The sequence below is a fragment of the Myotis myotis genome, unplaced genomic scaffold, assembly GCF_014108235.1.
Source record: "Myotis myotis isolate mMyoMyo1 unplaced genomic scaffold, mMyoMyo1.p scaffold_m19_p_9, whole genome shotgun sequence".
Classification (NCBI taxonomy): domain Eukaryota; kingdom Metazoa; phylum Chordata; class Mammalia; order Chiroptera; family Vespertilionidae; genus Myotis; species Myotis myotis.
Window position 1 is genome coordinate 13,370,709 of NW_023416401.1, and position 26,737 is coordinate 13,397,445.

General features: G+C 44.2%; 1 protein-coding gene across 3 annotated transcripts in view; it reads right to left on the minus strand.

The window, feature by feature from the left end:
• Positions 1-26,737, minus strand: part of SETBP1 (SET binding protein 1) — a 347,989-nt gene that overhangs the window by 76,969 nt on the left and 244,283 nt on the right. For all 3 annotated transcript variants that reach the window (XM_036320948.1, XM_036320949.1, XM_036320950.1), the window contains one exon: positions 22,482-25,941. In XM_036320948.1, coding sequence (XP_036176841.1) covers positions 22,482-25,941 — 3,460 coding nt within the window. The remainder of the gene's footprint in view (positions 1-22,481; positions 25,942-26,737) is intronic.

Sequence of the window (26,737 nt, forward strand, 5' to 3'; positions counted from 1 at the left end):
AGGTGCATGTCCTGGGAGTTGGAGTCAACTTTTGAAGCCGATGACTTTACAGCTTGCACCGAGCCTCCGGGGAGACGAGAGAGAGAGAGAGAGAGAGAGAGAGAGAGAGAGAGAGAGAGAGAGAGAGAGAGAGAGAGAGAGAAAGGGAAGCTACTGGGACCCGAGAGATTGTGGGGATCCTGGGGGCAGTGGGCTGGCCAGTTTTCATTGCTCTGCCTTGGAAATTCACAGCATGTAGCAGCTGGAATGGAGATACTTAAAAGCATCCAGAATAGTGGTTCTCAAACTTCGAGTAGGTTTGGAATGAGGCCTGAGAATTTGCATTGCAAACACATTCTTAATGAGGCCCACACTATGGGTCTGGGGACTGCAGTTTGAACCATTGGTCTAACACAATCCTCTTATTTTACAGGTGACTAAAAAAGGCACAGGGAGAAATACTGATTTGTGGAGGCATAGAAAAGCCGTGTTTCCCACTTTCATATCCAAGGTTCTTGCTGTTTCCCTAGAACCATGCTTTGTAGTGTTCCTGCCTTCTCCACATAAACATAACCTTAGTCTAGAGATGAAGAAGTTGTTCCTTAAGTAGGAGTAGACTGCTTGTCATCCTGCTGGAAGCTTCTAGCCATTCATTCCAGGTAAACAGGCAACAGCCCTGTGTAGGGAGGTTTCTCCCTGGACTCCTGGCTCCTCAGAGAAGATGAGAGAGCAGGGAGAGGCTTGGGCTGTTTCAAAGTGGACTTGGTTGTCTTATATAGTAGAATTTCTGGAGACAGCACTTTTTCTCCTTAGCAGGGAATGTGGCAGAAGGTATCTTCAAATCAGAAAATCCATTTGGGGTTGGGTGACTGCTCAGGCCCCCTAAATTTGAGATGCTGTGATCTATGAAATCGGCTTTTTAAATACATACTGTAGTGGAATCTCCTCATGTCAGCCTTACTACACCACTGTTTGTAACGGGATGTAAGTTGTAATCGAATATTGCTGAGCCCTGAAAACAGTTCACGGTGCAAACTACTATTTCCTGAGTCTTATTTTAGCAATCAGGTTACGAAACATGTGTCCAGATTGAGATCTGTGTTAAAATACACCCAGTCTACTTTCTATATCCTAGAGTCTACACTACATCCTCTGAACCTGCTTCATTCTCTTCTGAGAATTTATTGGTATCTGAGATTATCTTACAGACTCACTGCCTTGCTTGTTGTCTGGGCCCATGGAGACCGGGATATACACTCTGTGGGAAAACAACACAACGACCCCTCTCCTGGCTACTGCCCTAACCACAGCGTTTGTGCCAAGCACCCAGTGGCAGAGGATCTGCATCTCCTAGTGGATGAACTTGGAAGGTTCATTACTTCGAACTTTATACCTACAGAGGTTTTCAGAAAATATGAATTTAATAACCAGAAAAAACTCCTGTATTTTTAAAGTTATCAAATAAAGAACATGAACAAGAAAGAAGATTGTCACATACTTCCCTCCCTACTGGCCAAGATAGGTACAGGAGACAGTGTCAAGAAAAAAGAAGGAATATTAAATTGCGTCAAGAGAGTTTATTGAACCTAACCCACGTTTGTGTCTCAGAGCTCTATATAGCCATTTGTGAATTTCATATGAACATGGATCCTTTGCTAGCACTTAGACTTTGGAACACTTAGGTACCAACTTCTTAGAGGAAAAACAGCAGCTCTATTACTATGGCTCAAAATATCAGAGTCCTTCAACTCAGGCAAATATCACCACTACATGTAGTGGCATCCTATAGCTTTGTGATCATCTTCATAGACCAAACTTGACTGTATTGTCATCGAAACTATGGACAATAATTCTATTCAAAATGTTCACTGACTACCATTTCATTTCAAGATTGTGGACTGAACCACAAGCTGAGTCAGACTTCTAATGGACACCACCAAGAGCACAATGAATTTATGAAAGGAAGACAGCTCCTTTGAAGTCATCCTAGAACAAAGGGCCAAACAAATATGAAAGGCTTAGGGATAAAGTTAAAAATAGGCAGTTTCCAGGAATACAGTTCCAAGCAAAAAAAAAAAAAAAAAAAAAAAAAGCAGACTGGAGTTGATCTCTTGGATTACAATGGGAAGCAAATTCAGATTTGCATTGGTTTTGTTAAGGGCAGGAATGTCTATGTGAGATGTCTCACGGAATTGTTAAGGTAGCATCCACTAGATGGGAGCCCAACCCTGCTCTGTGGTCAACTTCCAGACCAGGACACCCGAGATGAGAGGAAGTGTATACCTGGGGGGAGCCTCACAAGCACTCCAATCAAAGACTGAGGAACAAATGAGTAGTTCAAATCAGCACCTTACTAAAGAGAAGAAAAAGCACCAACTCGGAAGTCAAATTTGGGTTCAAGTTCAGGTTCAGACACTTACATACATAATCTTATACAAATTATTCATTTCTTGAGGCTCAATATTCTTAAAATTGGACTAGTCCTGGGGTATGGGATGCACAGCACGGTGACAATTTTGTAGTGAATCTCTGAAAATTGCTAGGATCTTAAAAATTCTCATCATAAGAAAAAAAGCTGTAACTGTGAGATGACAGATGTTATCTAAACTTGTGGTAATCATTTTATAATATATACAGATATAAAATCATTGTGTGTATACCTTAAACATATACAAAGTTACAGGTCAATTGTATCTTGATAAAACTAGAAAATTGGGATAATAGTGCCTATTATCAAGAGATCTGGGATAATTAAATATATTTTATGAATAATGTCAAATAGCATCGCACCCTGGAGTTTTACACAAGTGTAGCTGACAACTCCGATTCACTGGGTGCCACCAGGGGCAGGGCCATCAGGCAAGCGCTGCTCACACATACCTCTCCACACCCACTGACAAAGGTTCACTATGCTTGGTGGTGTCCACTTTGCTAAGAATGACAGCTTTCTACTTGGACATTCAGTAATAGTCCTCCTGCGAAATTCTGCCTCCTCATCTGTTAAATGGGACTATTTCTATTCAGCCCTGCCCACCACATTGTAAAGATGGCAGCACAAGAGTGTAAATAAAGAGTGCCATTATGCTCTTATTAGATTCCTAATGCTCACCCTTTGGGGATTTGGCACTTTAGGGCTTCCTGATTGTTATCACTACAAGATGTAAGATAAACTGACATTGTTTACTCTGCCTAGGCAGACACCTTATTACAAATTCCAGCTTCTGGCTTCTCTTGGTCCCCCCTGCAGTGGGAACAGAAAAGAAGCTGGTTTGCAATAAAAGTGATGCGATGCCTCGAAATGAGGACCTTCGCAGGGTGAAGTTTGTATTGACACTCTTAAAATATGAGCCTGTCTCAGTGTTTGATGTCTTCAATTGTGACTGTCAGTTTTCTTTGCAAGTAGAGGAATAATGAAGCTCTTTTTCCCCTTGCTTTTTCCAAAGGAATGTTGGCCGGAGGGCTGGGAGTGGCCCTAGCTGTGGTGGGACTAAGGATCTTTTTTGGGCAGTTGCATGTTTTTACGATGGATGATGTGTACTTAATCCCAGAATCACAAATAGGAAGAGCACCTGGCCCTCCAGCTGAAAGGCGGACCAGGTCACGGGACCCTTTGGTACTCGAAGACTGTCCCCTAGGAAGCTGGGGAAGATTTTACTATCCACCAGCACTTTTTGTTTGCGGTGCCAATGAGTGGCTTTCTGGAACAGTCTACTTTTTTCTGGGCAGGCACTGGGCTAAAGCTTCAGGGACATGTGTTTACAGGCCTGATTGGCCTCTGTGCATTGAGCTTGGTTGTCCTGAGATCTGCCCCAGGTTACAGGATCTTTCTGGGAAGCAAGATTTAAACTTGTACCAGTGACACAGCCACCTTCTAATAAATCAGAAGACAATTAAGGTTAAAAAGTCAATGTTCAGGAAAACACCAAAGATCTGAATTAAATCAACATATCAGAGTAATTCAAAGGCTAGTGCCTGGAAGGCAGCGTTTTACTCACAATCCAATCCATCTATCAAGCAGCACCTCCCCACTTGTGGCCCCTTGATCTACAGAATGAGCAGGGACACTGGCCAGCAATGCCCGCTTTCCTGGCTGGTGCTAATTCTTAATTGAAAAACAGCCAAGGTTTATAACCCAACTTAGATTAAGCTTATCTGTCCTCCCCCCCTCCCCCCTTTGCTCCTTTTTCTTCTTCTTCTTTTCTTTCCACAGAATATCAGTGGTGCACACACACTTCCTCTATTTCTTTTACTATATTTGTCCAAAATAGACCAGAACATGTCTAAAACATTTCCGCGGGCTCTATCTACCTGGGATCAGAAAGAACACGTAAACAGTACGCCTTCTTTTCCCTTCTTGCTCATTCCTCTGGGAACAGTTTTAGAACTAGTTCTCTTGATCATTATGAGGAGCCTGTCAAGGCCATGGGGGTTGTCCTCACAGTAAAGGTAAAGGAATCTCTGAGATAGCAGAAACCTCAGAGATGATAAGAGCTTCCTGTATTAGTGATTTACCCCAGATTAGAAACTCTCATTCTTTATACACATCAGCTTTTTTAATCCTTATGGTAAGACCCAGAATAGACACCTCCCCCCGCCCCACCCCGCCATTTTACAGATAAGGAAACAGAGGCTCAGAGAAGTTATAAGGTCTCAGAGTTAGTAAGCTACAGAGTTGGGATTCAACTCTATAAACTGATACTGCAGGCATGTCTGATTCCCAAGGCCATATTGGGACCTTCTTCAAGGTCTGTGGCCTCAGAATAACAGCAACAAAATAAATACAGAAATGCTTTTACGCACTTCCAATATGTCAGGCTCTCTCTTTTAGCATCTTACATAAAGTCACTCCTCCCTTCATCATCACAGCACATCTCTGGTGTCATATGTGTTATTTAGGTATTATGCTGGGGTCCAGCCCCAGCAGGTCCAGGGGTTCCCAAAGGTGTGGACGGAGTCGGTGAAGAAGGAATGACACGGAGACAGCGTTCAGTTGATCAGCAGCCTAGCCAGGATCTCTAGCCAAGTTCTGGTCAGGATCTTCAGCGAAGTTCTGGTTAGGTTCTCCAGCCAGGGTCTGTAGCCATGTTCCCTCACTAGGTTCTCCAGCCAGGTTCTGTCCAGGTTCTCCAGCCAGGGTCAGTAGCCATGTTCCCTCGCTAGGTTCTTCAGCCAGGTTCTGTCCAGGTTCTCCAGCCAGGTTCTCCAGCCAGTTTCAGTCACCAGGTTCTAGTCAGGTTCTCTTGCCATGTTCTATAGTCAGGTTCAGTCCAGGATCTTTTGCCATGTTCTCTCGCTAGGTTCTGTCTCTAGGTTCTGTTGCCAGTTTCTGTCCAGGATCTTTTGCCATGTTCTCTCCAGTGAAGTTCTTCTGTCTCTAGGTTCTGTGTAGGTTCTGTCTTCTCAGTTCTGTCTTGTTACATCTGTATTTATACCAGTTGATTCCAATCCTATCAATCTCTATTCCAAATGTTAGGGCGTTTCTTATCTCCATTCCAGGGAGTAAAGATTATGTAGCTTAAGCATGATTGTTCATAGTTAAAGTGATTAATTACCCGCCTGGCACTTAGTTAAGAGGTTTTATTCCCTCCCTAACTTCAGGGGAAAATCCCTACCTGGGGAAACAACCTTTCTCAGAGACCTTGGTTAAAACACATAGTGCCAAGAAGGTGAGCAAACATATTAAGAACAGTATGCCATATATGCCAGGTCCCTTGAAACAGCAAGCATGGACCGGCTCCCGGCAGTATTACAGATGCAATAGACAGGAGATGGGTCACAGAGAAGCAACTGACTCACCCAGATCACCCCACTAGTGAGTAACAAAGCTGGGGTTCAAGTGTAAGCAGTTTGAAGCTCGTGCCCCTACCATCCACTAATCATATCCCCGATTGATGGATTATTCCTCTACTTGTCCTGGATTCTCACAGCCCTATGTATTTGTACCCGTCTCATCATTCTAAGGCCACAGGCCCAGGATGGCTCACTGGTATCTCCTGGACATGTTCTGGTGCCCAGATGTGGCACAGGGTGCAGGTAAAGGCCAGATGATTTCCCAGCCACCTGGCCGGCTGGAGTTAACACCAGAAGGCTAACACTTTTTTCAATACTGGCGTTTTCTTTGTGGTTTAATTATTTACTCACTCGGGTTCATTTGCTTTGGAGCTTCTTGAATGTCAGAGCTTCATATCTCTAATGCAAGCCAAGCTGTGGCCTTTGCAGCAGCCCCAGGTTAATGCGCAGTGCAAACAAGGGCCTCCGAATCCACTGCGATTGCAGGTCCGTTGTTCCCGCACCTGCTTTCTGCTCCACAGCATTCCTGGGTCTTGTGTGAAACTGGCCTTTGATGCCCTGTGGGACTCTGGTGTATATGTAAGTGTGAGTACACACACATACACACACACATTCACACATGCAGACTTGCTCCTACCCCAAAGCTTGTCTTAAGGCTGACTGAATACATACACCCCATTTGGCTGGGGGGATTCAAAAGAATAAACCCTCAAGGCAGAGGGAAAGTGGAAGGAGCCTGGCATGGTATTGGAGACCTAAGTTCTAGTCCTAGCTTGGCCACTACTGCTTGATCTCAGCCCGAACACTTAACTCTCTGAGCTTTGATGCTGTCCTTTCTAATTTCAGGGGATTAAACCAGATGAGTATGTCCCTAACCAACTTCTGCAGAATGCTAGAATTCCTTGATATGTTAATGGGTGGATGTGGAAAAGTAAGAGTGTGCAACCAGAGAAGTTGGGAAAAGTGACTTTTTCCAGTAGGGTTAGATTCGCACGGTGTTAAAGGCGATGAGATGTTTTGCTGTAGACAATTGCATATTTTTGTTTATTTCAATAGTTAATAAACTTCTTCAGTAACCCAACCCTTTTTTCACAGAACACCTATAGACAATGCTGAGAATTAGTTTTAGGATATCAACCATTCTCAACTCAGCATCTTCCACACTCAAACTTGATAACTTAAAATAGTTTACACATCCATTAAATGACTGGATTGCTAACACAAGAACAACTGTAAATGGTATTTAAAAGTGAAATTATTTTTGTGTAAGGCAACCAATAGTCGGGAACATAGAGCTGAAGTCCAAACTCCATTTCTATGGTAAATGGCCAATGAATGGCCCCACCAGTGAGGTGCTGACAGCGTCTAGCATCCAGCAGAAGCGAAGATGCAGACAGTGCCTATCATGCCATAGTCCAGGCTTCTTAGTGATGACTTTCTTTTTAAGTGCAGAGGGGCTCTTAAGGTCAGAGAAGTTCAAATATTTGAATGGGTAAGGGCTTCTTTCCGTGGATCAGAAGATTTCCAACACCGTCTTTGTACCCCTTATTGATCTTTATGTTTGTGGCATTGATAACAGGGCCACACACAGAGAAATTAATAAACAGGTACTGGTCAAAACCAGATTTCAAACAGTACCTTTGTAAAGTATACATGTTCACAAAGGGCAAAAAGATAGTTAACTCAATTTTTAAAGATAGCCGCTCACAGGTTAATTTAGTATTTCTAATTAGGTATCTCTGTTTCATTGCTTTTCTTTTTCTCTATGTAGCATATTTTATATTTGAATGGAAAATTAACTTTATAAAAGGTCTGCATTATTTAGGTGAATCTGGTCTGCTCTTGGAACAATTTTGCTCTTAATTGTGACGGTTTGGGATATTCTTATTTTAATTTTTAAAGTTCAGGTCCTACCCTTCTCCTCTTCCATGCATTTGCTGCTTGGTTGGGTTCTGTTTTCCAGGCTTTGGCAGAGCTGATTCCCTCACCTGTGCTGTGCTCAGGAGGCCTCATCAGTCACCAAGGGAGGTGAATGAATCAGCAGAGAACCCCTCTGGGCCTTAGTGTCAAACCTCAAAGCCTTTGATGAAGTGGAAGCACCATGGTCTGCAAAGCAAATTGTCCTCGACACCTCCCTCTCTCTACCCTGCTGCAGCCCCATAGTTCTAGACCACAGAGAGTCAGAAAAGCCTGCTCTAAGGCACAACTCAGAATATCAATCACCCACTCTCCACCCCTGCCAGCTTAGCATCTTTGAATGGTAGTCCAAGTGCAGGGTCAACAGTCCAAACCTCTCTGCCTGGTGGAGCAGGCCCTCCTCTTTGTCTCTCTCTCACCATCCCCTGCATCTCAAACCATGGGCTGACTCCTCTTCATCCTCCCATCCCTAACAGGGCAGGCTGTGTCATGGCTCCAGTCTTTATGCTAATGGCTGCCAATACTCACACCTGCTTTTTCACTCTCTACAGTCACCAGGCCCCCAGAGCTTCATTCAGATGCTGCCTTTCCTGGTCCTCTAGTAGCACTGAACTACTCACTCTCTGGACCTGAACACACACTGTCTCATTGATAACAGGGCCACACACACAGAAATTAATGCACAGGTATTGGTCAAAATCAGATTTCAAAAAGACATCCAATGTCTTGGCTCCATGTGCATCTCTGTCTTTCTTGGCATGGCAATCCCTGGAGAGCAGCGACTGGGTCTTGTGGGTCTTTGAGAACTTGACACAACATAGGTAGATGCTTAATACCTATTGGTTTAAAAACAATCTTATGCTTTTGAAACCATACATATTCCATGATTGAAAACCCACTGGAATTTTTGAGTATTAAATATGAAATAAAGGTTATCATACCACAGGTATACAATATGTTTAGTAATAACAATAATTATAACCATCAATATTTACTGCATGTTTCCAATGAGTCAGATATTATGCTACAACTTTATAAGCACACATACCCTATGAGGTGGAAACTATTATCCCTCTTTTGACCTGAGAAATCAGAGATGGATGTTGCTTACATCACCTGCCTGAGGCTGCCGGGTGTGATCTCTGTGGTTGGCCTCTACTCTCTCCCAGTTCCCTGCAGTGACAGCTCACTGCTCTAAACCAGAGGGTGCCCCGGACATTTTGGCTTGTTCCTAAGCAAATCCCCCGAGGCTGCTCCCTGAGGAAGTGATGGGTTCTCAGCTTATGGGGCTGTGATGATCAAAGGGAAGAATGCATGAATGTACTTTTCAAAATAGAAGTCACCATCCCACAGTGTGCTAAATAACCAGGTGGTGAATTTGGATTCTTTGCCTCAAAGACAGTAGCAGTATTAGGGCATCTGCTTGTCTACTTGACCCTGAGTGGACATTATTTGAGATTTGTCCATGTGCAGCGACACCTGAGGCCACACTGATGTGCCTGTTGCAAGAAAACCCACCAGATGCAGACCTAGGCGGCCAGGTACACACAGAACAGGGAGAAGTGCCAGGTGGCAGTGCAGTTCCCTTCAGAGTAACTTCATTTTTCCATCAGGAAGATGTTGTAAGGGGTTGGGTAAAACTTCCTCCTGTGGGCACAGAGCTATTCAATCACAGCTCAGAGTGGGCACTGGGTGGAGGAGGAAGAGCCGGATTTCACAAATGCAGCAAGCACAGGCCGGGCCAGCTAAGTGATGCCTGCTTGTCTTGGGACCAGCTCTCCAGCCCGAAGCCAGCAGAAGCGAGGCCAAGAGACCCAACCTCAACTCTAAAACTCTCTAAATGCTGAGATTTATAACTTCACAGGAAAGGTCTGGGAGGGGGAAATAGCTTAAAAGAACATTCTGTGTCGTGTTATGATGTTGCCAACCGTTTGTGGGTTGGACAGGGCACAGCGTTCCTAAAGATTAGACATAACTGAGGGTTTCTTCTTTGCGTTTATTAGCAAGGGAATACAAATCCTCCTCTCAGGTCACAGTCTCAAGTCTTTGGGTTTTTGGTACAATTTGCTCCATTCAGGAGTAACATTTAAGTGAAATCAGAAAAAAACTGTAGCTTTTTCTTTTAAACCAAAAGAATGTAAAGATATCAAGTTTAGCTTTCTGATTTAATTTCTGAACATTTTTTTTGTGTGTGTGAGAGTAAGGATTTTCATGGATAGAAGAAGAAAAGACATGTTTTTGTGATTACTAGAATTTTGGTGGTTGGTATTTTATGAAAATGCCACAGAGCTGTGCAAGGTACAGGAAGCCTTTAGTGTGAACCCCCCTCCTCCTGACCCCCACAAAAGAGAAATGTCAGCAAAAAATCCAAGCAAGGGTGTTATTTTCTTTTTCACATGGAATAAAACACAGAGTATGAACTGTGAAAAGAAAGTATGAGTGAGAAATATTTTGACTTAATACAGGTTCTGAGCCACCTCCTCCTAGCTTGCAAGCTACACCTGGGTTACAAACAGAGGTTTGGGGCTGGCCAGCTCAAAGGACACTCTGAAGGAGCAAGTCTCTATAATGCAATCACTCAGGCAGGGAGCAGAGGGAAAGGCCACTGCTGCCCACTTCCAAAGAAAGAGTTTGTCAAGCCATCTGGACATCTAACTGAATTGCAAGATGGTCTGGAACTGCTTTTAGTGGTTCTCAACCTTCTGGCCCTTTAAATACAGTTCCTCATGTTGTGACCCAACCATACAATTATTTTCGTTGCTACTTCATAACTGTAATGTTGCTACTGTTATGAATCGTAATGTAAATATCTGATATGCAGGATGGTCTTAGGTGACCCCTGTGAAAGGGTCGTTCGACCGCCAAAGGGGTCGCGACCCACAGGTTGAGAACTGCTGGCTTAAGTGATCAAGGTGAGTCATACCGTGGCCACAATAGTCTGCAGTGACCACCATCCCATTTCTTTGATCTTGACAGTCGCCTCTTGCTGGGAACACGAATCAAAACCCACCACTTGACAGTCAAAATGATCTGATAAGGACGTGCCTCACCGTGGCTGACTTCCTCCCTAGTCCTCCATGTGGACTTGCCATTGAAGTCAAGCAGACCATGCCCTACCAGAAATCTTATTTCTCCTCAAATTTGTTACATGTTATTAATTACTTTACTTGCATTTTTTTGCATCAACTAGTAGATTGTAAACACTCCACAAACACAGATTTCTTATTTATTCTTGTCTTCCCAGAAATTATATATATATACATATATACATATACATATAACTATATATAAATTTGTAATTCATATATAAATTCATATAAGTCTATATATGCATATGAATAAATAAATGCAGTATTTTTTTCAAAGAACACTTCATTTATAGACACATTTTTCCTATTTAACCAATTCAAGGCCCAGGATAGTACCATCTCCTTCAAGAAGCGTTCCCTATGCTACTTCAGTCTAAAAATGAACTGTCCTTCTTCTGAGTTCTTTATCTTCTGGTTTAACAAATCGTGGTTCCATGACTGACTTTTTTTTACTGCATCAAAAATCTCCATAAGGTAGACCTTTACCTATTAGAATGGAAGGAGGAACTTACAAAGAACACCGGTAAGACAGTCATGAGGAGAATGTCCCTCCGAAGGCTGCTCTGGGAGAAGAAAGAGCAGGTGAACAAGTTAGCAGGTATGGATGCAGGTGGGAAATAGGAAGAAGTCCAGGTGCAGGAATGCCAGGGTAGGGTGGGGAGAGGAGTGTCTAGGAGTTGGAGAGATGCAGGACAAGGGAAAGTCAGAGAGATTTGACCTCTGCTGCTGGAAAGCGTGAGAAGGACAGACAACCTCTAGAAGCAAAGAGCAGCCCCTGGCTAGCAGCCAGCAGGGGCCTCAGTCTTAACAGTGCGAGGCACTGAATGGGTCAGCCACAGGCATGAGCTTGGAAGCGGATCCTCCTCCTCCAGAAGCTCCAGCCAGGAACAGAGCCCTGCTGCACTCTGACATCAGCTTTCTGAGATCCCAAACAGAGGACCCAGTTGAGCCCCTGATCCTCTGACCTACAGAAACTAGGAGATAATATATTTGTGTTCTTTCAAGTTGTAAAATTTGTGATACATTTGTACAGCAGCAATAGAAAGTACATATAAATGTGGTGACTGCTCTTATCACTGCGTTTTAATGTCTGGGGTCAGTAGACAGGTTAGTCTACAACAGGTGCTACTGGACAGTGCCAACAAACTCCCCCTGTGACAGGCCAGGTGACAGGCGCCTGAAATTGCCACCCCTTCCAGGAGACCTCCACCCCTTGCAGATGATGCTTCCACAGTCAACTGTCAGTTATCTTTCGGTGCAATGTGTATGTCTGGTTACTTATCTATCACTGTACAATCCTGATACCTTATCTTTGCCATCAAATACAATTGTGGTCCAGCCGATGCCTGCCCCTGCGTGTGTGTTATGTGTGTTCACAGAAGGATTTAGCTTCACCCCAGTCAGAGAGTAATTAGGAAGGAAAGCCTGCTGCTATAGCAGGCTGCTGTTTTGTATTTTCTGCGCTTGAATATATTATCCAAGGTGGAAGTGAAAGGAAATGAACATTATTAACGACTATGTGTTAAGCAGCGTGCTGGATGCTCTCCTGTATATTCCACTTTTATTTGGCTCTCATAAAACTCTGCCAGGTAAGTATTAAAAGCCTCATTTTTCAGATGAGGAAAAGGAGGATCAAAGAGGCTAAGTTGCCCAAGGTCACACAAGTAGTAAGTGGGTATTTAGCATCTACATCTGAGAAACTTCAACTCCAGAGCTTTTTTTGCCTACTGGGCTGCCTTAGAAGTTGCTGAATTTATCCTTAAGCTAGTGTTTCTCAAAGCATGTGGCAGGAACCCCTGGTGGTCCAGGAGGATCAGCCTGATCCATCAGTCCCTCTGTAAGATCTGTGCTCAGCACCACCTTAATGCCGCAGAAGCTAGGGAAAGAGGATGATATGATTCTGACACCCCTCCCCCCAACTCAAATTTTATTTTATCTGAGTGAGTCAAGAATCATTACCTAAAATAAAGGTAAACAATACAAGGCCATGTATAAATACGCACTGAAATGAAAGTGACGCTATCCGAGTTCCATCAGAGAAGCAGGAGATGCCAGAATGGCTAAGAAAGAAAGCAGGTAAGACTGGAAAGCCAGTGGGAAGAAGAGGATGTTCCAGGTGAAGGAGGCAGTGTGGTTACTGGAGGGTCAGATGAGGGGCTAATTGTGCTATTTTCTGCAGGACAAGGAGGAGATTTAGCAGAACTCTCAGATGAAATGATCAGGAAACACGGTGAGACTGTGAGGGTAGATAAAGGAGGGCCTTCAAAGCCAGATAGAGCATTTTGGACTTGATGCAACAGGAATTGATATTTCTACCTCCGGCATCATTTATTCATTTACCTGTGGCTGTCTTTCTAGGTGTTCCATGAAAAATTATTCTATTCTTTTTCCATTTCAATAATTAATATACTTGTTTAGTTAGAGCTGTAAGGGGGTGGTGGATGCAATAGAGTTTTGCTCTGGGTTGATTATTGCCGAAAGGACCACTAGTTTTAGTGATGAAACAGAGAAGCACTACTCTGGACCAAGAAGGTCAGCCATGTGACTGGAGCATTTCTAGGGTTTGAGCGACATTGCAGGGGGAGCTGACATGCTGTGTCGGGGGCGGGATTCCTAGAGGCATTACTCAGAACCCTCACCAGTATTAGGAGAAGACACCCATAACAGACTCTTCTCTCTAAGACAGACCACTCAGACAGACTTTTCTAACAGAATTAATATCAATCGGAATGATAAAATGAATGGAGAAAAAAGTCGATGAGAAAAGCTACTTAAGTTTCATTTGCAGCATCCATGAAGACTTAAATCTCCTGAAAGATCTCATCTTTTCCTTCCCCTGATGCCCTGTGCAAATGCCCATCTTGAAGCATACAAACTTTCTGGTTGAGGAGGAATGGGGTAAAAACACAAACAGGAAAGCTATTTTTTGAAATAGGAACTGTTGGCTTCATAACCTCACCTTAGAACTATCTGTAGGTATGTCAGGAAGCAAGCAAGCAAGTACAAGGCAATCCACTGTGTCACAAACCTGAAGTCAATAGCTGGCTCCTTCCCTTTAAATGCTTTTAGTATGAGGGACAGCAACACTGATCAATTAGAGCAGCCATAACTTGACTTGTTCTGGGTGAGTATGTGCCATGTGTGCAAAATGGGAGTGGCATTTGTGACAGAGACTGGCTGGTTGCATGTTCCATTGTAGGGTGGAGCTGTGGATATCAAGCTTTGAAAAACTTATTGCATCCTCTCTTGTCAGACTCTGATCTGAGAAGAAACACTCAGCAATTCTTGGGGGAAATTTTTGGCAATCGTCTTTGGCCGTGACTAATTTGTCCCCTGGTTGCTGTCCTGGCTATTGAATTCTTGTGGAGATCTTAAAAAGGACAGTCTGGGAATCTGGATGGTTTTCGTCCCCAAACACTGCTGCATTTATTTTAAAAATATATTCCCTTGTCTGAGCAATGACACAAAATGCAGAAGGAAAGGTTATGGTGGTCAATTCTGGGAAGGTACTTGAGAGAAAATTGAAAAGATCAGGCAACCAAAGTGGTGATGGGGAGAAAGGGGAACGAGAGGGAGGGGAGTGTGGTTGGTGTTCTCTAGCTTTTCCCGAAAAGGGGGTGGAGGGAAGGCAGGAAAGAGAAAAAAAAAAAAGGTTAGCAGTCACCATCAGCTGAGGACCTGTGCATTTACATTCTCATAATGGTTATTTAGTAGGATTGTGAGGTGACTTTATTTTTTTCACACATTTTTCTAAATTTTCCAAACTTTCTTCACTTAAAGGCATCTTTTAAAATTTAGATGATAAAAAACAACACAGTAAGTATTTTTTGCTTTTTCAAATAATACTTTGCACTGTGATGTGCTTGGGGAAATCCATTTTTACTGTTGTTGGAACCTCAAAGAGAAAAATAGTATCTAGTGTGAAAGGGTTTGCTATTTTGCAGGAGCCAAACTGACACAGATTTCTAGGACCATGACAATTTTAGTAAAGGGTGACAAGGTGTTGCTTACATACTCATAGCTGTAATGTTGCCCAGGACTGTCTTACACATATTCAGCACTTGCTATTTTTTTTAACTGTATGATTAGAATAAATAAATTAAGTACAAACATGTCACTAACAGCACGGAGAAGCACATCCTATAAGAGAAACCTCTTTGTCCTACTGGTCTTACTTGAAATATAAGACATGAAAAACTGCTTCCGAACCACAGTCCCTTCAGCCCGCATCCCAATTCCTGGTAGATGTTCCAAAGATGAGGAAGTCTCCTCTTTCAATATACCAAACTTTTGGGAGAGAGCCCCAACCCAGTAGCTTCTTTAATGCCCCACACCATTTTTATTTTGAGCTACATCACTCTCAAGAGGCAAGTTTTTTGTGTGTTTACTAGTATATGTGTAAAGTGCCTCCAATTGTGTAAAATTTTCATTAAAAAATTACAAAGTTTTAAATATTAGCTGTAGTGTTTTGTGACTGAGTAAGAAATTTCTTGTTCTCCCTTTGTATCTCCTCTGTGGTTTTCAGGGAAGGCCAAATTCCCCATTAGCTAGTGCCTTATTCTGGGCTCCACTATTTAACCCACTGGCGGTTCTTTGGGGAGAATTCAGAAGCTGAGTCATCCTATTGAGCTTATCAAAGACTTCAAAAATCTAGTAGGAAAAAAAAAAGGTGCTCAGAAAAATCACCATACCTGGGACTCAGCACATTCTCTGTGCAAAACTGGGTCAGTGACTTTGGACACAGATGCTCACCCTCTGGGTTTTGATTCCCTTGCCTGTGACATGGGAGAGCAACACCTACCTGTAGAACTCAGTGGATTCTGAAGATCAAATAAAAATCAGGATATGTGCTTTGAAAACACAGTGCTCTGTTCAGATGTAAGGGATGCCTGGGAGATAGCCCTCGGGAAAGCTTTTTACCTCTGTCCTCAGACCCTCCATCACCCAGGGAGCCCACCTTCCTACAGTCCTCCCAGCCCCTTCCCTGGAGGGCACAAAACCACAGCACAGGCAGCTCTTAGGGCTTCCCTGCTCGCTTTACTCTGCCCAGCGCCCCCCTCTGAATGCCTCCTTTTTATTCAACTTGTTCTGAATCCTTATGTAATTAGACAAACACCAATGCTACCAACTTATTTTTACAACATGCAATTTATTACTCGGAAATTTATATTATGGGTCCTTTTTTTCATGTAGAATGAGTTTTTATTTCTAATCATTAGTGTGTAGACTCTCATCATTCTCTCTAATTGCTTTTTACATATGTATATATCCATTTCTTGTCTCCTAATAGCTTAACAAGTCTTGGAGGACAGGAACATTTTCTGATACTTCATCATTTCAGCCAGCACCTAACACCAGGCTCAACACCCTCCACCCCCTGCACTCTTTAGAATCAATGTGTCCTCCTTTCCTCTGGAGTGTAGTCCACATCCCCTGCATGGCAGCTACACCTCTTAAAAATTCATCTCCACTCACCTGCTACCTTCCATCTAGCCAGGTGCCTTCCTGTACCCCCGCATATGCCCATCTTCACTGCTCTTCTGCCACACTCATTCACTATGCATTCACTATCCAAGGTTCAGCTTCAGGATTTTCCCTTTTGAACATTAGTATCTTTTCTGATCCTGGATCCCTCTGGCTTCCATTGCTGGCCACTGAGTTCACATGGATTAAACTTGGTCTGTATGTTAACTTAGACTTTTTCCAGTATTTTATAAGGAACTTGAGGTCAGGAGTCCTTCCTTGCTTTTTCTTTTCTTCTAGTCTCTAGTTGGCCCTGGCATCGTGTTATATGTTAAGTAACTAAAGAGCTCTCAACCATTCTTGAAAATGGTAAGGTCTTTATGAACCACCATATTTATTTTATTCCACAGAACAGGACAGACCTCAGGAAGACCAACCACTGGGTTTTAGTCTATATTACCTTGAGCCTAGTAAACATTCAATAAATGATCCACTGACTAGAACTTGTGATAACCTGGACTGTTCCTCTAAACACTCACATGAGCACAGCTAACACCCGTGGTACCATAGACAGACAGGGGTTTTCAGAAGTTTTCAAAAAGCCATTGTCAGGATCAAAATCTAAGTGCCTATAGGTCTCTGAGACACAAAATGGGGAGCTGGCCTGGAATCTCTTATCTCTTTTCAAATACTGTAACCTTTATTTTTTTCAATACAAGGCCTTCAAGAGGAGACAGAATTCTGGCACTGTTCTTGCACTCCCAGAATTGGGGGTTTTTAGACTTTGGACCTGCTGAGAAGCGCGTGCCAGCTCCTACCAAAAGCTGACTACAGAAGAAGTCTCCTTAGAAGCTGGAGCAGGGCTAGAACCACAACGAAGTTTCGCTTTCTGTACCTGCAGCCCCCATTTTCTCAACATCCACTTATCCACTGACTCTTTGCCATCTGGATTGGGCATACACCCTGTCACACCTTAATCTTACGAGGCGCTAAACACATAATCTTTAATTTTTCGGTTGTCTTCAGAACCACCAATATGTTCATACATATTCTCATCTATTCTGAGCATCCATGCCTGCAGCTTCCAGCCCTACCGGCCACCGCATTCTTCTTAAATTTGTTCTTCCTTGACTCCTTCCCTCTCCTCCAGCATTTCTGTCATTCCTTCTCTGCTTCTTTCCTGATCCTCCTTTATTATGACTCTCTCTTTAAGACAGGCCACAGGGTCCTTCCTGGTGCCCTCGTGACTTCATTCCCTGTAACTCTCCCCTTTGATAAGTTTCTAGTTCTAAGCTCTGTACAGCACTGCCAACTGCTGCCTTAACAACTCATCTCCTCACACACCGAGCAGATTCTCTCTTTGATTCCTGTAATTCTGTTCACGTGCTCCCCACCCCTTCAGTTACCTGGGGCAAACATACTGGCACCATCTCTGACTTTAATTAGAGAGGAAAACAGATGAACCAATGGTTCCTTACTATTATTTTTTGCTTGAGCACCTGAGTAGACAATGATGCCTTTATGATGTTTATAATCTAGGGGGTGGAGTGGGGGAGGAATGGCAGGGTAGTGGGTACAATCCAAACAAGAAATGGATAATTATAATATCGTATGAAGAATGCAAAGATGGAGTAAGTTTGCCGAACCCATACTAGGGGATAGAAGTGGTCAGGGGAAAAAAGATAAAATATAATTTGGTCATTTTATGGCTTTTGCCAGCTTAAGAAATGGTTTCCCATTGCTTACTTAAGCACAAGCCCCAGAGTGCAGGAGGAAAACCCTCAAAATCACAATCACAATATTCTTTCACAAGCTTATCTGTCACGACCCCCCAACTTTGGATCCTAACCTCAATAGGACTAGAATAAACACCATTTCCCAAATGTTTCTTGGATATTTCCACTTAGATACATTTGTCTACATGGCTTCCTTTCTATGTTGTGTTTGGCCCGACCCCTCCCCACCATCTCGGCTCTCCCAAAGCTTCTTCCATCCTTCGAGACCCATCTCGAATGGTAACTACTCTAAATAAGCATTTCTTGGTCCCACCTGTTCACCCCCATGGAAACATGGAGGTGGCTCACCCTCATAGGGACAGCCTAGCACTCTCTCTCTGACTTTCTGGTGGGTCTTTTAGTCTGCCGTATACCATACTTTCAGTTGCACCTCATTATCTCCTCTTTATTATAGAGGAGACATTTCTGGATTATAACATTTTGAGGGCAAAAACACTGAGTTACTCATCCTTTATTTTCTACGCCAAGCTATGCATACACTAGATACTACTTTTACAGTTTTCTCTTGTCTTTATCACTTCCTCCTGAATTCAGCCCATTTGCATTAAGTGCTACATGGGCCCAAGCTTAGGCCACAAACCTAGCAAGTATTCAGCCCCATCACTTTTTTGTTTATAGAGTGAAGAGATGGTTTTCTGAAGAGTCCTTCCAAAGGTACCATCCTTATCTCTTCCCAGAGACAGGCCAGCCCTTGGAAGGCATGCTTTCCTGATTTCTCTAGCCAAGAAAGGCTCCATGTTGTATCAGAGCCAAGCCTGTCAAAACAGTGACTTCTCTGCATCCACACCTGAATCTGCCTAATTCTCCAAAGCCACAGAGGTATAAATAAAACTTCCACCGGGACAGGGGGAGGTTTGCCAACTGTGGGAAGATAAATGGCCTGGGGACTTCATGCTCCAAAGGCAGAAAGGCTGGATTTCTTATTTCAATGTAGCAAAAGGGATGCTGTGAGCCTAAGGTTTTTTTTCCCCCCATTGCCAGAAAGTTATGGGTCACAACATTTAATTTGATTAATTCCTGGTTTCCAAAAGGAAACCTTAGGAGGAACCTTGGGAGGCTCAATAAAATAAGTATGTGCAATTGTTAAGACAGGAAAGGAGAAAAAATGACTTCCATCAGAGCCCACAAAGATTGTTTCCAGTCCCAAACATGGATCCCCAGAGATAGCCTGGAAACCAAATTATTGTCAAAGAGATGCTTACCTTTTACAATAGCTCACAGCAAAAGAAAACATATAGCTTAACATCTCTCCCATGACTCACCCTTTTTTTTTCTTACATTTTATCTCTTTCTGCCTTTCCCTTTCCCTCTCCCAGATTCTACGCTCCCTGTCTTCTAAGTCTGAGCTCTTCTACCAAGTAGACGTATACCCCTCAATGAATCACTTAGCCTTCTTAAGCTTCAGTATGCTTAACAGCAAAATAAGGTATTTATACTACGTTATTAAGATTCTTTTACTTCTGAGTCTCAATGTAAATGCAAGCTTGTTCTAACTGCTCCCATACCGTTGGTCATTTTCGTGCTCTAATATGTTTGTTTTTAAGATGAAGACTACTTTCAACCCACACACGGAGCAAGCTAATTTGTTGGTGGGAGTCAGTTATGAGAAGGTCTACCTTTGGATAGCTGAGATCAAACAGCTAAGTGAAGTGGCTGGAGCCAAAAATAAATGGGTTGAGTCACGCAGATTAATACAGGGACCAGAGGGATGTGTTTAGATACTTCATTGAACAGCTAATTAATTGGCCAACATGGTCAATAACTTGGGCACTCTTCCTACCTGCCCAATCGGGCTGTGTATGTTTGTTCATATTCAAATTCCTTTGTAAAAATTCACAGAGATGTTTAGACTCCTACACTATCAGGTCTGGTCAGAACCTTTATTGTCATAGTTTCACTCGGGAAAAGAGAGAGTCAAAAAGATGAGGTCTTTCAGCTGGTTAGTGCAGGAGAGAAGACTGGGCAGGTACTTATAATCCTGCTAAAGCACATGGCAGCCATTGGCTAATTAATCTTTCATTTCCTCCCACAGGATGACCTAGAATTCCACTTGGATTAACAAACAGTCTACACTTCATTAGCTTTCCATTTTTTACCCTTTCTTTTTGCCTGGTCCTAACTTTCTCCTCCCATGAGACCTTTTATTCCTTCTATTTCATTTTTAGAAAAGTCTCCTCACACATGTTTCCTCTGTAGAGTTTTCATAGCATTTTATCTATGTGGTTAATTCCCTCATTTGAATGACTGCTTGGAAGAGGTTTTGTATTATTTTTGGCTTGGGCATCCACTTCCTACCGGTGAGTGACACCGAAGCTGCCTCCCAAAATGCCCCACAGTGCTGATAAGAGGAACTGGCAAAGGGCAAGACAGAAGCCACAAGAAGAAGTGGAGTCAGCCAGACTCAGGGGAATCCAACTACCTTCATGGCAGGACTCTGATATACAGGAGGTGAGCTAAAGATTAGTTCTCAGCATCCATTCATCATGAGTAGAGTACTTGACATTAGGGGATGCAGAATGGCCACCTGGCTAATAATGACATTGGCCTAAGACATAACACATCTAACTCAACTCTTCTCACTGTCTGTGGGAGCCTGGACAGCAGTGGTCAAGATGTTTGAAGTTCCTGGCATGAACTGAGGTCAAAGTATGCAAAGATTGTTTCCATGTGGTCTGAACAGAAAGAACATCACTCACACTAGTGACCTCTTTGACCACCTTATGATAACATGGCTTTGAGAGCACATTCTGACTACGCATTGTCAACCTTGGACAGGTTTGCTCTCTGGGAATCTGCTGCATATCAGCATGCCTAAGACAGTGATGCCTGGTGGAGAGAGGTGCGAATAAGGGCTGATAAAGTTTCTTTCAACTCTGAGAATCTGTGGGTTGCATCTTCCCACTATTGATCCATTATTTGGCCCCAGGCAAGCATTTTTATAAATGGAGATTCAGCAGATGGTATGCTTTTAGAAATTAGGTATAATTTCTCATGTGAAAGTTTGATCTAGCAACTCCTGCCCTACTGGGCTTAACTTGGGCTTTGCACAAAGAACACCAAGCACTGTCAACAGAGCCTGATGATGAGAAACGGGAATCCCAGATGAGCATATCCACTTTGGGCAGACACAAAGTTTAGGCCATTTATCACCTGAGCAAATTCAGGGGACCTGACTGCTAATTAGTCTCTTCATTAACCAAGGAGAACATCTACCACGGCAACTCACAAGCTAGGGGCAATTTGGGGTGACCTTTAAGTAGCTTCTAACTCATCTATTTCTTCCTGAAATCTGTTGGCCTAGAAAATGTCTAATTCTTTATGAATAGTCTGCTCTCACCTCCACCAATTATAGACTCCCCGGAAGGAAAAGGACAAGCAAGGGGTACACATAAACAGAGGTGAAACACTACACCCAAATCTTAAACAGGGATAATTAGTCTTTTAAAACAAACCTTTGGCCAGGGGTTATGTGCTATTTTGGGGTGAGGGGAACATGAAAAATCCTCTTAGCTTCTGCAACTCCTAGAGGAGTGCCTATGCTTTTCCTAGTAAATTACTACTCTGTTTTACAGCAGTCTTATCTATGTGATGTGTGAACAGGGATAAAGAGATACTTATGCAGAAGTGTGACTCTTCCATGGCAAGGAAAGTCTGTATGGGTGGGCAGTTTAGCAAGGAAATTCTGCCAGCAACTGCCACGGAATGAGCTTTTTGTAGTACCAACCAACACTTTAGAGATTAGTGGGCAAATCCCACCCCAGTGAACATGCCAAGAGATGCAGCAGTAAGGTTCCTTTGGGGGCACAAGGCTTGCAGCACCTCTCAGCCAAGTTCTCTCCCTTTTGTGCAGCAAAATGACAGTCAGGGTTCTATTTTGGGCAGCTTATCAAACACCTATAAACAAAGGGAGGACAGTATAGCCTGGGCCCATGGATCCCCTATCAGGAAGACTTCAGGATTTACTGGTCATCAGCTTCCAATGGCTCAGTAGACTTCTCAACCTAGGATGTGTGACCTCTGGAGAAAGCACATCAGAGAAACGAGTTGTTCATGCACATCCAACTTTGACAATCTTGGGATCCTGTTGGCATTCCTACTAAGTGTTAGAGTCTTTATCCAACTAGCAAACTGTACCATCTGATCAGATGAGAATGTCAGAAGAGTACCTTTAGTAAAAAGCATAAAGATGGTTGTAGTCTAGGAAGCTACTGGGGCTGCCTTCAGGCCCACAGTTCTCAGGCAATGGCCCAGAGAGAGTAAAGATAGTAACTACCGAGTAAACAATGTATAAAATGTACAGCAGACTCCAATGGACAAGATGTTCATGTGGTTCTTACCTCTTTGCAAACTAGTGAATACAACGTGCCAAAGGTGGCGGACCTCTAAAGAGCAAATCCCACCATTAAATAACAGGACAGTCCCAGTTTGAAGAAAAACTTGGCCTTACCTGGAGATATGGAGGAGTCGTAAGAACTTCTGTCCTTGCGGTTCATCTTGAAGGCTTGGATGTCCTTTTCCCTGTACGTCCCAAAGCCTTCGTAGCTCCTCCTTTTACTCCCGCTCATGTCACTGTCCCACTTGTCATTCGAAGGGTTCATTTCACTGAACACGTCCAGGCTCTCTGGTCTTGTGCTGCCACTGTCCCCGACACTGCCTGAGTACCTTTTTGTGCATGAGTCCACAGGCTCACTGCTCAAGTCACCTTTGTCCTTGGCCTGCGTCCAATGCTGGGCATCAGAAAGTGACAGCGTCGACAGGGTGTCCACCTCAAAGTTGTTCTTCGAAGCTTTGTGGCTGACTTCACTGTGCTGGTGCTTCTGCTTCTCCTTATGCTTGTTCTTCTCACTCAACAATGGGAGCTCTTTGTCTGCGCTACTCAGCCGCTCGCTCAGGATGTGGCTGGAGAAGCCCGTGGCTTTGCCTGCAAAGAGACCACTCAGGTTGTCGTGGGTCCCCAGGATCCGGTCTTCCTTGTGCTTATGCTTGTGTTTGTGTTTCCTCTTGTGGAGCCGACCACTGGACAGACTGGCACCGCCGACCTTGGGAGGATTCAGGGATGGTTGCATGTCACCAAGGCCCATGCCAACAGGTCCCTGCAGGTGTACTCCATGCTTTGCTTTATGCTTCACCGTACCGGACATCTTCATGTGGGAGCTTGTGTGGAACTGAGGTGGTGGCACTGTTGGCCTCATGAATGGGGAAGCTGCTCCGAGCGTGTGCGATAGGTATAAAGGAGCTGGGTACTGACTGTAATAACCAAGGTTCATCATAGGCATTGATGTGTAAGGCATTCCATAGGGTGCATAGTAACTTCCACTGGGAATAGGGTAGCTGAACCCTTGTAAAAAAGGCACCTTTGTCATGGTGTCATTGGTTTTTGCAGGCCTACCACGCTTCTTCTTTGACTTCAAGTCTGAAGTCCTACGAAGATAGAGCAACGGGTCATACTGGATATATGGCACCGGGTAATAGTGATCAAAATTTATCCGAAAAATGCTGGGATACGGATTCTCGTGGTAAAAGGTGTAACTCCGGTGGGAGATCCTGAACACCTGGAACTTGGTGATGAGCTCTTCTAGGTCTGCCAGAAACTGGAGATCATCACGGTTTTGCAGGCTTTTCCGTTTCCTCTTGTGCTTTGGCTTCTTGAGGCTTTCATGGGCCAGAAAGTTGTCCACAATGAGATGCTTCTGCCGGTGGCCATGCCGGTTCTTTGTGCTGGTGTCAGACGGAATGGCCTCCGGGTTGTCCAGGGAGCAGAAATCAAAAGAGTACCTCCGTCGGGATTCTGAACTCTTCTCTGCTTGGTCAGACGTGCTATTGTTGTCTGTCCCAATGCCACTGTCGCTTGGGATCGTCTCCTCACTGTGCGACTCACTCACAGGGGACAGTGTGATTTCCTTGAGTGACCCAATCTCGCAAAGATGTGAAGGTGAGTTGGCCATCAGCCTGGGTGGAGACAGCTTCCAGGTTCCACTATGTATTCCCTTTTGGGTTTTGGTTGGAAGAGCACTGATGGGCTGGAGATTTGGCATAGTTTTCAACTCTGAAAAATTGGTTTCAGTGCTGGCGGGGCTCAGGTTGCCATTTAACCCACCTAATTGTGTTGAAAGTGGGTGCATAGTTGCTGGTGAAGACGCCACAAGTGACTGAAAGTTGGAAGGCACGGCTGGAACATCCGGCTGGCTAGAAACAGGCCTTGGGTGCTTGATGGCTGTTTTGGGTTCTTCGGATGGGGGTGGCAGCTCTGCTCTTGGCTTCCTGCCCCTCTTCTTGCCAATGTAGATGGTTCCCCTTTTGCTGACATTAATCTGCTTGCCCAGTTTGCTCTCAATTGCTGTTGCCCCAGGGCTGGTCTCCGGGGGAGCTTTAGCCTTTAGAGCAATGTTGCTGGAGCAAGACAAGATCTGGTTCAAGATATTTTTCCTCTTGAGTGTTTTCATCTTATTGATCGTTTTGATGGTCTTCTTATCCAACACCCCAAGCTTTCCAACTTTTTTATGAAATTTCATCTCGCTCATGGGTTTGTCCTCTCCTGGCACTAGTTGAGCCAACTTAGCTAAACTGCGTCGTCTCTTTCTCTTCTTGGTGCCAGAAAACTCCCGGCTGATGGGACTGACCGGACTGGTGGAAGTCCCCTCATGAATTGTCTCAACCGTGAGTAAAGGCTGCTTCTTTGGTCGTCCCCGCTTCTTTTTGACTGGTGTGATCACAGTAAGACTGTCTGTGTTGGTGTAGAGAGGGCTGGATGGGGTGATGGGATAAGCAGATGGTGGTTCCACCATCAGTTTATCGGAGGTGGCCATGACTGCCTCCCGAAGCATACTGGTGGGTTTGGGTTTGCTGCACGTCCACCTCCGTTTGGCAGCAAATTTTGGATGTTGGATTTCTGGCAGCTTTCTTGATGGAGAGTGATCTTTGCATGTTGGAGGCGTCATGACCACGGTTGGCTTCCTTTGCTTAGACACAACTCCTGGGGCAACTTTCTCGACGTTTCCACCCGTTTCAAGGCCAATGGAGGGGGACTCGTTCTCTATAATTTTACCCAATTTAGGGACACGGGGATCTTTCTTATTTCCCTCAGAGTTGGAAAGTATCCTGTTAACTACTTCACTGCTCATAGTGATTCCAGAAGCCAGAGCTTTCTCTGGCATGATCTTTTCCACCACGGCCTTGATGGACTGTCTCTTTTTCCTTTTATGGCTGGTTGGGTCTAGACAGGGTGCCTTAATAGGGATGGTAATCCGGACATGACTCGAGTCATTCTCAGGATTACTGATGGAACTCCCATTCTGCCTGGCTGGTGATGCCTCCTGGGCATGATCTGCAGAGTAGCCTTCCCTTTTCCCTTCTGTATTGTCAAATGCTTTCTGGGCATTCTTGACCCAGTCCAGGTCTGGGTTTGGTATGGTTTGACTTATCACATCTTTTTTACTGGACTTTTTCTTGCTGCTTATAGTAGGTGGCTCTGGGGGGTCCTTTGCTCCTCCCCCATCTTGATCCACCAAGGGCTGAAGCCCATTGCACTCGGCAGAGCTGCTGGGTGGGGCTGGTGAGCTGTGGTTGCATGGGGATGGAACCACACCTCCCAAGAGCAGATCTTTGCTGCTGTTGGACAACTGACTCCATGTGTTCCCTGCACTGCCTTTCTTACCCTGGGCCTTTGCAAAGGAAGCCACGGGCTCAAGAGCTGGGATCTTGCTGGTGCTTGCAGTTTCTCGGCCAGATTCTGGACTGATGAAGCAATTCTGAGTGGCAGGTCCACTGTCAGAGTTGGTGGACCAGTCCATGTGATTCTGGCTGATGCTTTTTTGCTGGTGCTTTGGTTTTAAGGTGTCACTGGTGAAGTCTTGTGGGAGGCTTGGGTCATAATGGAGAGCTGAGTGTTTCTGTGGCCGCTCGTAAGCCTAAAGATGGACAGAGTGGAGGGGGAGAGAGAGAGAAACAAAGATGAGTATATTGGAGCTATTTAAAATTTAATGTCAAAAGGCTTAATGATATGAAAGTTGGAAACCGCCACCTTTAATTCCAGAATGCTTTATGGAGGTTTTTTTTCAGTTGAAGTAGTAAAAACATGACGCACTATTTTGAACATGAATAAGGATGCTTTAATCATGTCTGCCCCTCCCCGCCCCGCCTCCTAAAATACAGCAGGAATTGTAACCTATCTTGGTCAAATGCAATCTGAGAACATAAACTGTTTAGAGCGGCAGTCGCCAATCTTTTGGATCTCATGGACCATCAGTGGTCCGCGGACCACCTGTTGGCGACCGCTGGTTTAGAGAGGGGAGAGGACCTAAAGGTCATTAGTTCAATGCCTGTATTTTACAAATGAAGAAGCTGATATTTCAACAACAGAGAGTCCTGGCCAAGATGTCAGCGTCCAGGACAGAATCTGAGTTTCCTCACACCCTACGTTTTTTTGCCCAACTCGAGTTGCCTCTTACATCTACCCCGGCTTCTCCTCAAATGCACAGCTCCCTTGCTGCCTCCAATTGCGGTCCCTTTCTGTGTGTCCCTTTCTGTGTGTACTTTATACTGGACTTCAACAGCTCTGCAGTAGGAACTACTGTGAGGAGGCAGAGCAGCACACGCTGAGGAGTTCAGGGGGAAGTTTGATGACTATGGGGGAAGTGGGCCAGTCAAAGGCATGGAGAGAAAATGAAAGAGCCGTCCAACCTGGGCTGGTTCCAGCAGTGGTGC